Below are 19,249 nucleotides of genomic sequence, written 5' to 3' on the forward strand. Positions count from 1 at the left end.
ATCAAAGATTATTATTAAATCAATTTATAGTTGGATAGTGGATATTATGAAATGATATGCATGCCTGTCAATTTTCGATGTAAAGAAAGTTTGTCTTTTTAAAACGAATGCAATGTTTGTAAAATGTATCATATAGAGGTCAAATACCTCGCAATGTAATCAACTATTGTGAATCGTTTATATTGTATATGAACGGGTCCTTTCATTTTATATATATGATTCGAATGATGTTATGAACATCATTACTACCTCAAGTTTTGTGGATAAACCTACTGGAAATGAGAAAAATAGATCTAGCTTCAAAGGATCCTTGGATGGCTTGAAAGTTCTTGAAGCAAAATCATGACACGAAGACAAATTCAAGTAAGATTTCTACTCGAAATAAGATTATTATAGTTATAGAAATTGTATAAAAGTTTGAGTATGAGTATTACCTTGAATTAGAAAGATATATTACTGTAAATAAGAAAGATTACTTGAGATTGGATGATCACTTGAAATGGATTTGCAAGACTGAAAGTAAGCTAGCAAACTTGGAAGTGTTGTTGGTGTGTTCTTGAGTAGTTGTTTTGTAACTTGATTTATGTATGTATTTATGAACTAGATTGAGCTAGATTTTGATGAAGATGATGAAGAACACTTAGAACAATGGAAGAACACTTGAGAGAGTTTAGTTTGATGCATAAAAATTGAAAAATGAAAGTGTTTATGGTGATGATTGAAAAAGTGATGTAGGTACTCCATATAAGGTCACATTAGTTTGTAATTTTGTGTAATCATTCATGCTAGTTGCCAAATGATGGTTCCCACATGGTTAGGTGACTCACATGGGCTGCTAAGAGCTGATCATTGGAGTGTATATACCAATAGTACATACATTTAGAAGCTGTGTATTGTACGAGTACGAATACGGGTGCATACGAATAGAATTGTTGATGAAAACGAACGAGGATGTAATTGTAAGAATTTTTGTTAAGTAGAAGTATTTTGATAAGTGTTTTGAAGTCTTTCAAAAGTGTATGAATACCTATTAAAACACTACATGTATATACATTTTAACTGAGTCGTTAAGTCATCGTTAGTCGTTACATATAAGTGTTGTTTTGAAACCTTTAAGTTAACGATCTTGTTAAATGTTGTTAACCCATTGTTTATTATATCTAATGAGATGTTAAATTATTACATTATCATGATATTATGATGTATTAATATATCTTAATATGAAATATATATATTTAAATGTCGTTACAACGATAATCGTTACATATATATCTCGTTTCGAAATCCTTAAGTTAGTACTCTTGTTTTTACATATGTAGTTCATTGCTAATACACTTAATGATATGTTTACTTATCATTTATCATGTTTAAATATAGTGTATCAATATCTTAATATGATTCATATTTATTTAATAAGACGTTGTTATAACGATAATCGTTATATATATCGTTTTCGAGTTTCTTAATTCAATAGTCTCATTTTTATGTATATAACTCATTGTTAAAATACCTAATGAGATACTTACTTATCATAATATCATGTTAACTATATATATATATATATATATATATATATATATATATATATATATATATATATATATATATATATATATATATATATATATATATATATATATATCCATATATATGTCATCATATAGTTTTTACAAGTTTTAACGTTCGTGAATCGGTGGTCAACTTGGGTGGTCAATTGTCTATATGAAACCTATTTCAATTAATCAAGTCTTAACAAGTTTGATTGCTTAACATGTTGGAAACACTTAATCATGTAAATATCAATTTCATTTAATATATATAAACATGAAAAAGTTTGGGTCACTACACTTACGAACCCAACGGGACTAACTATACGCGAAACGGACACTTCTCAAAAAAAGCTAAACAAAACGACAGCCCGTATCTTTCTGCTCCCTTATATACTAAATGTGGTGATGATATGTGTAGTTTCAGTTATAACTGATTGTAGTTTTGAGTTTGCGTTCACATTACAACCGGTCCTTCAATTTCTGCTATATTTACGCAACGACCCCTCAAGTTCACACTTTTTTAAGGGTAAAAAGTGTAAATATATAATTTTATTAAAATAAAAGAAAATAATTCCACCAAAATTTATAACGGGCCATATCTTCTCGCTCGGTGCGAGTTAAATTTTTCCGAGACCACCGTTCAACTCGAAAAATCTTACGAACCCAACGGGACTAACTATACGCGAAACGGACAATTCTCAAAAAACGCTAAACAAAACGACAGCCCGTATCTTTCTGCTCGTCGCGAGTTAACTTTTTTCGACATGAGCGTCATACTCGAAATAATTTTATGAACAAAACGATAAAAAGTACGTTTGAAACGGACACTTTTTAAAAAACGCTAAAAACAACGACGGCCCGTATCTTCTTGCTCGCCGCGAGTTATATGTTTTCGCCAGCACCGTCAGACTCGAAATAATTTTATCAACAAAACGAAACTAACTACGTTCGAAACGGACAGATTTAAAAAAAAAACAGTAAATACGACAACACTAACAACGACGCTTAACACATGGAGGGTTTTCCCTTCTGTAAATACATAAAGCTACGTTAAATATGTATACACAGACCGAAAGCCCCCGCCGCATCGCGTGGGCTGGACCCGAACTAGTTAATACTAATTAATAATTTATATTTAATATTATTTTATATATTACCGGTACATAATATAATGATGATAATATAATACAGTAATAGAATTAATGATCATCTGGTTCTAGAAATTACATCGATGAAAAGGATTTTAATGTTTTCTAGTTTAGTTTGTGGATCCAAATTTTGAAAATTAAATTTAAATATGGATTTTGCTAAAGAAATGGCATGTATGCTAGACGAACAACTACTTGAAGACAGCATTAGAATATCTCATTTTATCTAAGATTGTGTTTGTTAAAGTTATGTTCATAACTACAAAACTCAATAAAACAAGAGAAACTGAAATTTCACCTACCTCTTCGCAACTTCCAACTTAAGAACAGATTACGTGCCTGTTAATCAGTAACTTTTCCATCTCTATCTAGTTTAGAATACTCATCAGATCGGTCCTCAATAGCTTACCGTTTGTACTCTCTGTATATTTAGTTTGTATATGTAATTGTATATAGTCGTGATACTGTGGTGGCTATGCTTCCACCGACTGTACATATTCGTTGTTTATAATAATATTGGCCTTTCAAAAAAAAAAAAAATGCGTCGTAACTTTTTTGGGGTGGGATGGGTGAAGAGACAAATATGGTTTGGGTAAAATGGGAAAACATTCTATTACCTTACGAAAAGGGGATGGGGAGGGGGGTTAAACATTGGTTCGTTAAAAGTGAAAAATTGGGCATTATTGGGCAAATGGTGGTGGAGATTTCAGGTTAAAACCGATACCTTTTGGACCAAAATCATCAAGAGTATTTATGGGCGGGATGGTGGGTAAGCATCGGTGAAGGCCACACTTTTTGGGTTTGATATTTGGCTAGGAGATCAGCTCCTCAAGGATAAGTACTCGCGTCTATATCTTCTGGAAACTGTGAACAATGCAAGCATATTCGATAGAGTTCAAAAGACTGAAGGTGGCTTCACTTTCAAGTGGGAGTGGAGCAGGACTCCAACTGGCGTGTTAACAGTGATATAGAGGCTCTTCAAATAGAAGTGGCATCGGAAAATTTTGGACAACAAGCAGGTAATCGATGGCGCTGAAACATGGTAAAAATGGACTTTATAGCACCAACGAAATGGCATGTATGCTGGACGAACAACTACTTAAAGGAAACGAAAATAATCAGGAGACTATGGTAAATAATTTGATTCCTAAATCACTTGGGATTCTAACATGGAGAATAAAAACGAAATGGCTCCCGGTTCGTGTTGAGTTAGATAGAAGAGGAATGGATCTCGGTTCGGTTCGTTGTCCCTTATGTGATGACTCACTAGAAACGGTTGATCATGTCATGATTTTTTGCATGATAGCTTAAGAAGTGTGGGAAAGGATTTATAGGTGGTGGGATTCAAGAACTTTTCTAAATTTTGTGTTGACGATATTCTCAATGGTGACGGACCAAATTGTGAACTAGGGAAGGAAAGAAAATATGGCAAGCAGTCGAATGGGTTTGTAGTTACTTGCTTTGGAGAAATCGAAATGAGAAGACATTTCGTAACAAAGTTTTGAAGGCTTCAATGATCTTTAACGAAGTACAAATTAAGTGTAACAACCCGACTTTTTCCGTTAGATATTTGACGATCGTTAGTTAAATTCTATGATTCTCTACTAGCTACTACATGATATGGCTTATTAAACTTACCGATGATCAAGTATTCGTGCGTTTTAAAATATATTATATATGTGACTCCTTTGAAATTATAATATTCTAATATTATTTGTAAAAATGAAAACCTACATTTGTGTATTATTACGTGCTTACGTATTACGGTTAGAATTTTTAAAAATTGTCTCGGTTTCCAAACCAACAACCGCCTTTTCCTGATTTCTTAATCCCGAAATATTTCTCAAGACATTCCTATGTCATATTAATTAATAAAATATTTCTATATTTTATTTCATGGATTTTATCTTTCTCGCGTAATTTAATCGCGTAACGGTATTTTTCTTGGTTCGCGTCCCGTTTGATTTTCGGGCTAATTTGTAAAAAACAAAATAAAATAAAATAAAAATTGTTTGTACTCCTCTAGGCCATTCGACCGAACCACCCCCCCCCCCCCCCCCCCCCCCACCCCAAATGTTAGGCCCAAAACCCTTATTATTTTGTAACTAGATAATATTTGATTTAAGAGGGTTTATCTCTTTTAGTAAAAATCTCAAAACCTAATCCCCATAATTAGATCAGACATATATTCTACCAGTATACATATATTCTACCAGTGCTTCCCGAAACCTTCAAAGTATATCATAGCAAGAGGCCGGGACTAGCAACCAAGCAGGAAGGGGAAGAGTTATAGTGTTAAAAAGGATCAACGACAAAGCAATCTTACCAACCCATTTATGCCTCAACACCATGATCCGACATTGAAGTTCAAGAGCAGGATCCTTAGGCAATGTATAGCTATTAACATGAATGTAAAACAAGAGTTACACAGAGGAGTTACACCGAGGAATAAACATGTTACGATTAGCCTATTCCTTCTTTATTAGGGGGGTTTGCATCGAAGGACTTCGAATTTGTTAGCCAATTTAGCCAATCGAGGTTTCCTTTCTTCCAACGACATGATATCCATTCATAGCTTTTCACTTGGATTTCGGCAAACATGTTAGCACTTGATGAACGTTTTTTTTCCCAAAGACATGTTCGTTTCTGTTTTTCCAAATTGTATAGCCAGTATTCCAAACCATAGCTTGCCATAAGGATAACCCAGTAGCCATTTTTATATTAGGATTTGAGCCTTTGAGGAGATCTTGCAAACTCGATACATTTAGGTGATTGAGATGCCACCATTTACGGACTTTATCCCATACCTCGGAGGCCATTTTGCACGAAATTAAAACATGGTGAATGGTTTTTAGGTCGTCATCACAGAACGGACATCTAACCGAATGTAAATCTATACCTCGATTGTTAAGCTCCGTTCTAACCGGGAGTTTGTTTTGGTATGCTCTCCATGAGAATATACCAATTTTTTGAGGAATTTTATTATTAATGAGAGTAGATGTGGGATGAGGACCATTCTATGTAGTTATTTCTTCCAAAATCTTAGAGAGTGATCTTGTATTAAATTTACCAGAATTAGAGTATTTCCGGATCCATGAATCATGGTCTTTTCCTAAAGTCAAAGTGTTCTTAATTTGGAGTTCAAGCGAATTTAGATCAGAAGCTACTCTTCACTTCGGTTGTGAGGACCAGCTCCAGGTGATAGTAACAACCTCATTGTCCCACTTTAATCGATCAGCCACTGTTGCATCCTTGTTAGCATCCATCCTGAATAGTCTCGAATAAGTTTTTTTTCAAAGTGGTATCTCCGTTCCATTTGTCATGTCAAAAGCTTGTATCTAGACCTTTATAATTAAATATATATAAAATTCGATCAACTGCTGTATCTTGGGAACCGTGACAGACATCTGGAAAATATAAACTGGTCCATCATTTCGGGATCGTTTATATTTTTGGATCATCAAAGTCCGACTTACGGATCAAAAGTTATGAATTAAACAAGTTTGATAAATATTAAAAATAAAACTTATGAACAGCAGGTCCACCTCGAGATTTGTGCTGATTTCTAGAAGTTTTTGACTAGTTCATTGTGTCGGGATCATCTCTTAGGTGAAGATTCATATGTGGCTCGATAAAAACCGACACCCGTGTAACAAGATATGACCCGAAGAAGTTTTTAATGAAACTTATGATAAAATATTAAAACTTAGGTTAGCATTAATTTTTCATAATATTATTAAAATACTTAAGTTATTTAATTAATAAATATTAGTAAATTAACTTATGATATGTATTCAATTAATCATTTAATTTTTATTACTTATGTTATATAACATAATTAATTATTCTAATAATTAAACTTATAATACCTAATAATTTAATTATTATTAATATAAATTATGTTAATGATACCTAAATATAAATACTTATGATATTAATTAAGTATTAAATACTTAGAATAATAATTAATTATTAAATACTTATGATATAATTAATATTTCTGTATTAATTAAATACTTAAAATAATTAATATTTCAATATTAATTAAATACTTATAATATGATAATATTAATCAGATACTTATGATCATACAATTTAATTAATACTTATGTTTATTTAATTTAATTATATACTTATACTTATACAAATTAAATTATTAAATTAATTATAATTTAATTAAACACTTATGTTATATTTATTATATCATTTAGCTTATGTTAACTTAATTAAATTAACTTAATTTAATTAAATTTATGATATACTCACAAATTAACTTACATTATATATTAAATAATAATATAACGTATGATATTAAAATTTATACTTATTCTTAACTATCAAGTTGACTAAGGTTGATCGGAGTAGACTTTCTCGATTGACGTTCTCGTTTGACTTTCGGTGTTGAGTTGACTTTCTAAATAAATAAATAAACTTTATAAATAAGGAAACTTACTAAAAATAGAAACTTTTCAAAAATAGAAACTTACTAAAATAGAAAGTATACTTGATACTTTAATTTAATCAAATCTTTAATCATTTACTTAAAGCCGCTTCAAGCACTAGGACTATCATGCATTGATTTGACATAAGTTAAACATTTTCTGACCTAGTTTCATATTAGGTTAGAGTCTCGATCATCTGTGACATTTCTATTTTGTGTACACGTGATTCATTGCTATGTTTAAGGTGAGTTATAGCCTCTCTTTTTAAATTCTTTAAATGTCTTATAATTGGGGTGAGAATACATGCAAAAGTTTTTTTTTTATCTCTACATGTTAGACACAAGTATCTAAACTATTCTACTTTGAGTTGAAAAGAAATATACCCTAATTTTGTAACTTCTAACTACTGCTTTCAGACACTGGTAGGCGCGAATCCTATAGATAGATCTATCGAGCCTGACCGCCCCTTTCCATGCTAGTCGCACTAGTTTTCAATAAAATGTACAGTACTTCGACTTAATATACATATTTCAGTGTATATATCAATATCAGTATATAAGGGTAATACTGTCGAGTTAAGCTGAATTACCTAGTGCTCAGGATGTAGAATTTCTTTTATAAATGTTTTCAAACATAAATCTTGTGATCTACTCTTATTACTTTATAAAATGTTAAACCTATAACTCACTAACTTTATGTTGACCTTTAGCATCTTTATTCTCAGGTACTTAGATGATTTTCTTCCGCTGTGTTGGCATAGAAGTCGCATGCTGCATAATTGGAGTTTCAAGTGTTATTTTAAACTTGATATATTCGCATTTAGGTTTTTAAGACTTAGCATTCTTAAATGTGTCTTTTTATTTCTAAATTATTTACGTTGTACTAGATCATATTGTTCTAGAAAAATTTTGATATAATAATAAATTCGAATATATTTGGAAAATGTCTCATATAGAGGGCGTGGCCATTGCTATGGGACCTGGAGTTAACGTTGGTCGTCAAGGGTATTTTGACGGAACGTTACATTAAAAGTTTCGAGTGGATCTCTAGAAAGTGCAAAACGAATACAATCGAGTGATAGCAATGGCTTCTTAATCCGTGTTTCTATTATGGGTTGTGTTCAAATTAAACTGGTGTGGGTTGATTTTACCACTTTAAGTGTCTGCTACATTTTTGTTGATGCACAATTCCTTTGTAAATTTAGCTGTAGGATGTATGTATGCTAAGAGCATGGGACTCACATGCTTTTGTACAATGTTGGATGATCTATAAAATTTAGTTGGATTTTCTAAAAAAAAATGTGAAAATACCTTAAAGCATATTTAGATAATCTAGAGTGTATGACTAAAAATTATATTGTAAGGTTATCTTCTTTTTAGGTATTTATTAATTTCCCAAATATTTGGATTTTCAGTTAGGTCCATTGACCATAATATACGCCCAAAATAACTTGACTGTCCTCAAATAACTTATTTTCGAAAAAATCGGGAGTAATAATTTCTGATCGCGAATTAATAAAGGCAACACAAATTTACAAAATATAGCTCACAAAATGAGTTGTAGCAATATTATGTGAGGAAAGAGAAATATGTAAAAGAAAAAATACCTTGATAAATGAATTCACGTAATTTTGTAAATTAATTTTTGTCGAAGTTTTGTGGACGTAGCTTTGTGATTATCCGTTAGACTAGTCATCAATCATCAATTATCAATCATCTATCATCTATAAGTATAAAAAATAGATAGATAATAAGAAGACCGAGTACTAGAAAATCGTAACATAAACATTAGATCAAGTCACTACAAGGCTAAATTAAAGGCACAAAATCTGTTTTATTGTTACATATTTAGCCACACATCTTAATCTAATTCAATGCTTTAGTTGCAACAAAAAAAACAGTTTTTTTTTTTTTTTTTTTTAATATATAATAACAAGAAAAAACACAGCACCTAATGATTCAAAAATGGCACCAGTGAAAGAGCTCGTAGTTCCTGCAATACTCAAACTAATCGTCCCAGCCGGCGGTGCAAAACCAGGGCCACCAGTGGGACCCGCGTTAGGTATTTACAAAATAAACTTAATGGCATTCTGCAAAGAGTTCAATGCACGAACACAAATATACAAACCGAACACTCCAATTCCTGCAACGGTCAAGGTAGCAAAGGGTTACACGTTTGAGCTTTCTATAAAATCTCCTTCTGTCGCATGGTACTTAAAAAATGCTGCAGGGATCGAGTCAGCGAGCGGTAAACCTGGTCATGTGGTTGCGACAAGTTTAACGTTAAAACATGTTTACGAGATTGCAAAGGTTAAGCAGTCGGATCCTTATTGTCAGTATATGTCATTAGAGGCGATTTCGAGGTCAATTATTGGTACTGCAAAATCTACGGGGATTAAGATTGTTAAGGAGTTGGATTAGTCTTTTATTAATTATGATGTATGATATATTTGTGTTCGTGTTAATATTCTTCATTTTAGTTTTAAACTAATATATATCATTATCATTATCGTTATCATTGTCATTATCATTATCATAATAAATAAAGTGTTTACCATACACTATTCACAAAAGATATTCTGTTACTAAAAATCAATTATATTTTTGGCTAACACCAAATTGAATTGTAACAGAGAATATCATATTTACCAGTATTGATTTACCTTTAATTACATCATTTTTTATTGTGGTATGTTAAAGGTAAATCCATATTCGTACTTCTTCAATGCATGTGATACGAACATTATCATCGATATTTCTTAATTTAACGCCGCCGTTTGGTCATGGCTATCAAAGTTTGGTTATGGCGTTAATTATTATGTTCATTTTCAGCAGGCCTGCTAACTTTTGTACTTTGATACAATTACGATTCTATAAATTGGCTGTGATTTGTGTTTATTTGGAGTAACTGATTTTAATATTTTCGATACTGAAAACAATATTAGAGGGTGGAAAATATTGGGGAAGGAACAAATGGTGTAGTGTACAGGGCTCGTGCCAATTTATAACACATCTTGACTAAATTATAGGTAAATGGGTCGACATTGCAAGCTTTAGCGTTTAAATTGACTATGGTATGCTTAACACTTAAACACGCAGATTTGGGTCAACATTAGCTTATCATTACACAAATTCATGTGAAGGGTAAAGTCGACCTACATACCCTTAATTTAGCCATAAAGTAATGACAATGTTTACCTATATTTTAATGTTACAGAACTAATGTGAAGAGCTTAGAATCGGTAGGCTGTTTGAAAGTGCACATTGCGCAATAAGGTAACTTACATTTGCCTTTTGCATTGATGTAATAATCGTTGTATAAAGTAAATTACTTGTGCACTCACTACCATCTTCCCATTAGTAGGTTGTGTTATCGAATAGTAAAAAACAAATATTATATAAGCTGCTGAACAATGACATGCCAAATGTGTTAGATATTAGGACCCAAACAACACTAGTAATTCTACAAGACTACTAGCCGAGTAGTGATTCTATCAAGATCACTCTAACCCACTTAATGAATGAAAGATAATAAATGCGAAAATGTAAGAACGACACAAGATATAACTTGGTTATATGCAATCGATGTGATTGCTTTAGTCCACGGACCAACTAGAGTGTGTTTATTACTGAGAATCTGTATGTGGTGTGTTACAATTGCATACAATGAGTTCTATATATAGGAGAAAACAAGAACACCATGACAACTAGCTAGGAATCTTCATCATGACAAGTAATCATCTTGTTTACCAACTAGCCATGCTTTTCACCTTGTAATGGCATGATCACAGCCCTAATTTTAGGTGTAAAGTGATTAACTTTGCACCTAAAGTGAAAGGAGGCCAAAGCATGCTCGGATGTAAAGGTTGCAACTTGCCAAATTGCTGACAGAGAGGCGATGCTCCGCATCTGAGAGGTGATGCGCCGCATCCCTTCAATTCCACGTTCCAGATTCATGTACCAGCACTCGATGCGCCGCATCAAGATGGTGATGCGCCGCATCTGACCCCTGATGCGCCATATCAGCTCAATGCTCCGCATCAATAACTCTCGGACTATTTTGCTCTATGAATGCGCCGCATCCATGTCAAGATGCGCCGCATTTGACTGCTTCACGCTTCCCGAAATCTGCAAAATCCGTGCAAGTGTTGGAACAGTTTTTTTTTTCTTTCTCGTTTTGTATAAATGTCTCCATAATCTAACAAATCTCCCACTTGGAGACTTTGAACAAAACTCCAATTATATCAATGAATTAACCAAGAACATTAAACCACCTTCGATTACCGCCAAATACCATTTGGGACACGCACGCTCAACACATTCTTCGGATGAGTAGACTTTCGATAAAAGGTCTTCAATACTACTTGTTAAACTTGTAACACCATTCACATCTCTAGCTGGGGTCTTCTCTCATCAATACATGAGAAGACCAATTGAGGTAATGCAAAACCTCAATTTCTCCGTCGTAACCACCTTAGTAAACATATCGGCAGGATTCTTCGTACCAAGGATTTTCTCCAAGAATAAAGTGCCATCATTTATATGTTATCGAATAAAATGATACCTTATCTTGATGTGTTTCGTTCGATTATGAAATACCGGATTCTTCCCAAGATGAACCGCACTTTGATTATCACAATACAAGACGCAATAGTCTTGTCTTTTACCCAACTCACCTAAGAAGTTCTTCAACCACACTAGCTCTTTAGAAGCTTCCGCAATAGCCATGTATTCGGCTTCGGTGGTTGACAAAGCAACACTCTTTTGCAATCGAGATAACCAACTAATCGCCTTCTTCCCCATTGTGAAAACATAACCCGTAGTGCTTTTCCCCGAATCATCACATCCACCCAAATTAGCATCCGCATAACCTCTAAGTATGAGATTGTTTTTGGAGAAACACAATCCCATATTAGAAGTACCTTTCAAATAACGAAGCAACCATTTGACCGCTTCCCAATGCTCTTTTCCCGGATTAGACATATAACGACTTACAACTCCCACTGCTTGAGCAATATCGGGTCTTGTACAAACCATGGCATACATAATACTACCCACGGCCGATGCATATGGAACCTTTTCCATATCCTTCTTGTCTCTTTTCATCTTTGGTGATTGACTTTTCGATAACTTTAAGGTGCTTCCCAAAGGCATAGAACGAGCCTTTGAATCTTCCATGTTGAACCTCTCTACTACTTTCTCAATATATTTGGATTGAGACAAGTATAGAGTACCCTTCACACGATCACGCACAATACTCATGCCAAGTATTTGCCTAGCACCGCCAAGATCTTTCATCTCGAATTCTCGGGAAAGTAATCCCTTCAACTTGTTAATTTCGGACATGTTTGAACCTGCAAGTAACATGTCATCAACATACAATAATAAGATTATATAAGAAGACTTGAGCTTCTTCAAGTAGCAACAGTGATCCGCTTCACATCTTAAAAAACCAATCTTCTTCATAAAATCATCAAACTTCAAGTACCATTGCCGAGGTGCTTGCTTCAATCCATACAAACTTTTCTTTAGCTTACAAACCTACTTCTCTTTACCCTTTACCTCAAAGCCCTCAGGTTGCCTCATGTAGATCTCTTCAACAAGATCACCATGTAAGAATGCAGTTTTTACATCTAGTTGCTCAAGATGTAAGTCTTCGGATGCAACCATAGAAAGTACTAAACGGATAGTAGTCATTTTAACTACCGGTGAAAATATCTCTTTGTAGTCAACCCCTTCCTTTTGTTGAAAGCCTTTGACTACCAAACGAGCCTTGTACCTTTTCTTGCCATCCATCTCATTCTTGATTCTATATACCCATTTGCTTTGCAATGCCCTTTTATCATGAGGTAACTTCACTAGTGACCAAGTCTTGTTCTTCTCAAGTGATCCCATCTCTTCTTTCATGGCAAGTTCCCATTGTATGGATTCTTTTGTTTTTCTTGCCTCAAAGTAACTTTCGGGTTCACCATTCTCGGTATAGAGCAAGTAGTTTGCTAATGGAGAATACCTAGGATTAGGTTTGGGCACTCTAGTCGAGCGTCTTGGTGTAGGAGTAACCGGAATGGTTGGACCGGTTTCATTTGTGTCCTCCTCATCACTAGAACTCGCACTATGTTCGGAATCATCACCGCTTCCTGAATCATCCCCATCATTAGCATTTTCCGACGCCTCACCGTTATTTGGCAATTCATTGTTCCCCGTACTCCCACTTGAACCTGCAAGATCATCAATAGAAACATCGTCAAAAGTAACTTGACTCGGTTTAGGACTCCCCGTTTCCGGTTTGCCATAGACCGAATCTTCATCAAAAGTAACATCTCGCGAACGAATTACTTTTCTAGCTTCGCTGTCCCAACAACGATAGCCCATTTCATGTAGTGACCCGAACTTTTCCATGTTTATATATATTAATTGATATTGATATTTACATGATTAAATGTTTCCAACATGTTAAGCAATCAAACTTGTTAAGACTTGATTAATTGAAATAGGTTTCATATAGACAATTGACCACCCAAGTTGACCGGTGATTCACGAACGTTAAAACTTGTAAAAACTATATGATGACATATATATGGTTATATATATAGTTAACATTATATTATGATAATTAAACATATCATTAAGTATATTAACAATGAACTACATATGTAAAAACAAGACTACTAACTTAATAATTTTGAAACGAGACATATATGTAACGATTATCGTTGTAACGACATTTAATGTATATATATCATATTAAGAGATATTCGTACATCATAATATCATGATAATATAATAATTTAAAATCTCTTTTGATATTATAAACATTGGGTTAACAACATTTAACAAGATCGTTAACCTAAAGGTTTCAAAACAACATTTACATGTAACGACTAACGATGACTTAACGACTCAGTTAAAATGTATATACATGTAGTGTTTTAATATGTATTTATACACTTTTGAAAGACTTCAATACACTTATCAAAATACTTCTACTTAACAAAAATGCTTACAATTACATCCTCGTTCAGTTTCATCAACAATTCTACTCGTATGCACCCGTATTCGTACTCGTACAATACACAGCTTTTAGATGTATGTACTATTGGTATATACACTCCAATGATCAGCTCTTAGCAGCCCATGTGAGTCACCTAACACATGTGGGAACCATCATTTGGCAACTAGCATGAAATATCTCATAAAATTACAAAAATATGAGTAATCATTCATGACTTATTTACATGAAAACAAAATTACATATCCTTTATATCTAATCCATACACCAACGACCAAAAACACCTAAAAACACTTTCATTCTTCAATTTTCTTCATCTAATTGATCTCTCTCAAGTTCTATCTTCAAGTTCTAAGTGTTCTTCATAAATTCCAAAAGTTCTAGTTTCATAAAATCAAGAATACTTTCAAGTTTGCTAGCTCACTTCCAATCTTGTAAGGTGATCATCTAACCTCAAGAAATCTTTGTTTCTTACAGTAGGTTATCATTCTAATACAAGGTAATAATCATATTCAAACTTTGGTTCAATTTCTATAACTATAACAATCTTATTTCAAGTGATGATCTTACTTGAACTTGTTTTCGTGTCATGATTCTGCTTCAAGAACTTCGAGCCATCCAAGGATCCATTGAAGCTAGATCCATTTTTCTATTTTCCAGTAGGTTTATCCAAGGAAATTAAGTTAGTAACGATGTTCATAACATCATTCGATTCATACATATAAAGCTATCTTATTCGAAGGTTTAAACTTGTAATCACTAGAACATAGTTTAGTTAATTCTAAACTTGTTCGCAAACAAAAGTTAATCCTTCTAACTTGACTTTTAAAATCAACTAAACACATGTTCTATATCTATATGATATGCTAACTTAATGATTTAAAACCTGGAAACACGAAAAACACCGTAAAACCGGATTTACGCCGTCGTAGTAACACCGCGGGCTGTTTTGGGTTAGTTAATTAAAAACTATGATAAACTTTGATTTAAAAGTTGTTATTCTGAGAAAATGATTTTTATTATGAACATAAAACTATATCCAAAAATTATGGTTAAACTCAAAGTGGAAGTATGTTTTCTAAAATGGTCATCTAGACGTCGTTCTTTCGACTGAAATGACTACCTTTACAAAAACGACTTGTAACTTATTTTTCCGACTATAAACCTATACTTTTTCTGTTTAGATTCATAAAATAGAGTTCAATATGAAACCATAGCAATTTGATTCACTCAAAACGGATTTAAAATGAAGAAGTTATGGGTAAAACAAGATTGGATAATTTTTCTCATTTTAGCTACGTGAAAATTGGTAACAAATCTATTCCAACTATAACTTAATCAACTTGTATTGTATATTATGTAATCTTGAGATACCATAGACACGTATACAATGTTTTGACCTATCATGTCGACACATCTATATATATTTCGGAACAACCATAGACACTCTATATGTGAATGTTGGAGTTAGCTATACAGGGTTGAGGTTGATTCCAAAATATATATAGTTTGAGTTGTGATCAATACTGAGATACGTATACACTGGGTCGTGGATTGATTCAAGATAATATTTATCGATTTATTTCTGTACATCTAACTGTGGACAACTAGTTGTAGGTTACTAACGAGGACAGCTGACTTAATAAACTTAAAACATCAAAATATATTAAAAGTATTGTAAATATATTTTGAACATACTTTGATATATATGTATATATTGTTATAGGTTCGTGAATCAACCAGTGGCCAAGTCTTACTTCCCGACGAAGTAAAAATCTGTGAAAGTGAGTTATAGTCCCACTTTTAAAATCTAATATTTTTGGGATGAGAATACATGCAGGTTTTATAAATGATTTACAAAATAGACACAAGTACGTGAAACTACATTCTATGGTTGAATTATCGAAATCGAATATGCCCCTTTTTATTAAGTCTGGTAATCTAAGAATTAGGGAACAGACACCCTAATTGACGCGAATCCTAAAGATAGATATATTGGGCCTAACAAACCCCATCCAAAGTACCGGATGCTTTAGTACTTCGAAATTTATATCATATCCGAAGGGTGTCCCGGAATGATGGGGATATTCTTATATATGCATCTTGTTATTGTCGGTTACCAGGTGTTCACCATATGAATGATTTTTATCTCTATGTATGGGATGTGTATTGAAATATGAAATCTTGTGGTCTATTATTATGATTTGATATATATAGGTTAAACCTATAACTCACCAACATTTTTTGTTGACGTTTTAAGCATGTTTATTCTCAGGTGATTATTAAGAGCTTCCGCTGTCGTATACTTAAATAAGGACAAGATTTGGAGTCCATGTTTGTATGATATTGTGTAAAAACTGCATTCAAGAAACTTATTTTGTTGTAACATATTTGTATTGTAAACCATTATGTAATGGTCGTGTGTAAACAGGATATTTTAGATTATCATTATTTGATAATCTACGTAAAGCTTTTTAAAACCTTTATCTATGAAATAAAGGTTATGGTTTGTTTTAAAAATGAATGCAGTCTTTGAAAAACGTCTCATATAGAGGTCAAAACCTCGCAACGAAATCAATTAATATGGAACGTTTTTAATCAATAAGAACGGGACATTTCAGTTGGTATCCGAGCGTTGGTCTTAGAGAACCAGAAAATTTGCATTAGTGTGTCTTATCGAGTTTGTTAGGATGCATTAGTGAGTCTGGACTTCGACCGTGTTTTCTTTAAAAATGATTGCTTAACATTTTTGTTGGAAACTATATATTTTTAACATATGAATATTATGTGATATATTAATCTCTTAACGTGTTTGATATTATGTGATAGATGTCTACCTCTAGAACAAGTCCCATTGACTCACTTAATAATAATGAAGAGTCAAATGTAAATTGGAATGATTCGTGGACTGATTCACAAGTTCCCGAAGAGGAACCGGAAGAAGAGTCGGAACCGGAAGAAGAATCAGAACCGGAAGAAGAATCGGAACCGGAAGAAGAAATAGAACCGGTGGGGGAAATAATAAAACGGTTAAGTAAAAGAGAATCCTCAACCAACCGACCAAGGTTAATTATGGTCAATGGTGTTTCCACCAAGGAAGCAAAATATTGGGAGGATTACCAATTCTCCGATGAATCGGATTCCGACGAGAATTCCGATGATGTTATAGAAATTACCCCAACTGAATTTAAAAAGGCAAAAGAAAATAATAAGGGAAAGGGCATAAAAATAGAGAAATCTAATTCCAACCCCGATGAACTTTATATGTATCATCAACCCCCGAAGTCCTTAAGTTGTAACAATGACCCGGGAACCTCTAAACCACCAGGTTTTTCTAAACCAATGTGGACAACGACGGCTCGTATTAGGGGAACATCATATATCCCTAGAAACTTGGCAAAACGAACCAAAACCGAACAAGAAGAAACGAGCGAGTCGGAATAAGATAGTTATATTCTTGTGGTGTAATATATGTAATATAGTGTGCTTATGCTTTATGATATATGTAAAAATTGCTTGTATTAATAAGTATTTTTTTTATGAATCTAACTCTTGTCTATTTTACAGTATAAAAACACAAAATGGATAGACAACCCAATATTTTAAGAGACCTACCCGGAGACATGATTGATGAAATCTTGTCTAGAGTCGGTCAGAATTCCTCGGCACAACTATTTAAGGCGAGATCAGTTTGTAAGACATTCGAAGAACGTTCCAAGAATGCCTTGGTTTATAAAAGGCTTTCGTTCGGAAGATGGGGGATATCACATTGGGAAATCCATAAGTTACGATGTGTTTACTTTGACGCATATATTGCGGGGAACCCAAATGCTATTTTACGCAACGGGTTAAGAAATTATTTTGACTCAGTATATCCGAATATAGGACTTCGTGATTTAGAAAAAGCGGCTAACATGCAACATAAAGAAGCATGTTATGCTTACGGGTTAGTAATGTTCGCTTTTCACCAAAGTGAGAACAAGAACATCGGGCTACAACTATTAAACAAAACGTTCCCACAAGTAACGGAGTCGGTAATTGGGATAAGAAATGAGGTTTTTAGGTTATTACGAGACTGTTGGTCATTACGTAACCCTCGTCCCTTTAACGACGTTACAACACGCTGTCTTATCAACGGCCATAACGGTTATGTTCCACAAGACCAAGGATGGGAAGTAGTCCTAGTAAAACCAGAATGCATGACTTGTTTCTGGACGTATGAATTACGTGTCTTTATTGCCTTTGCTGAACGACTTGTGTACTAGCTAGAATTATCTTCACAACTATCTTGTATCAAAGTTATTGTGTGCTATATTTCATGCTTTATGTAAAATAAGCGGTATTGTAAGTTTGTAAAATATTGTATAAAAGTTTGAACGTGAAATATTATTACAATCAGTTTTTCATATAGAATTGTAGTAGTTGAATTGTATATTAGCTACTAAGTATGAACTTAACGGGTAGGTACTACCCGAATTTAAACTTATAAAATGCTAATATGAAGAAAAAGCTTTTATAAATGAGTTCATATTATGCTACGAAATACTATTAACTACTCTTAATATTCTGTATGATTAACTTGTTCCATTTGACTATTTTGAAGGAAATGGCACCGACTACTCGACACACCGTGAATATGAATGAAGAGGAATTCCGTACTTTTCTAGATTCAAACATAGCCGCGGTACAGGCTGCGCTACATACCAACAATAACCTTGGATCTGGCAGTACAGGAAATCGTGTAGGATGCACCTACAAAGAATTCACTGCCTGCAAACCTTTGGAATTTGATGGAACCGAAGGACCGATCGGATTGAAACGGTGGACCGAGAAGGTCGAATCGGTGTTTGCCATAAGTAAGTGTACTGAAGAGGACAAAGTGAAGTACGCTACGCATACCTTCATAGGTTCTGCGTTAACATGGTGGAATACCTATCTAGAGCAAGTGGGACAAGATGATGCGTACGCACTACCGTGGTCAGCATTCAAGCACTTGATGAACGAGAAGTACCGTCCCAGAACCGAGGTCAATAAGCTCAAGACAGAACTTAGAGGGTTACGAACCCAAGGATTTGATATTACCACGTACGAAAGACGATTC

The 19,249-nt window shown here is 33.6% G+C and overlaps 1 protein-coding gene across 1 annotated transcript; it reads left to right on the forward strand.

Moving 5' to 3' along the window:
* The first annotated feature begins 9,075 nt into the window (after positions 1 to 9,075).
* Positions 9,076 to 9,560, forward strand: LOC139892018 (large ribosomal subunit protein uL11m-like). Its single transcript, XM_071875048.1, has one exon. The coding sequence runs from the start codon at positions 9,105 to 9,107 to the stop codon at positions 9,558 to 9,560; it is 456 nt and encodes a 151-aa protein (XP_071731149.1). The 5' UTR covers positions 9,076 to 9,104.
* The last annotated feature ends 9,689 nt before the right edge of the window (positions 9,561 to 19,249 follow it).

This window comes from Rutidosis leptorrhynchoides, chromosome 2, assembly GCF_046630445.1.
Source record: "Rutidosis leptorrhynchoides isolate AG116_Rl617_1_P2 chromosome 2, CSIRO_AGI_Rlap_v1, whole genome shotgun sequence".
Classification (NCBI taxonomy): domain Eukaryota; kingdom Viridiplantae; phylum Streptophyta; class Magnoliopsida; order Asterales; family Asteraceae; genus Rutidosis; species Rutidosis leptorrhynchoides.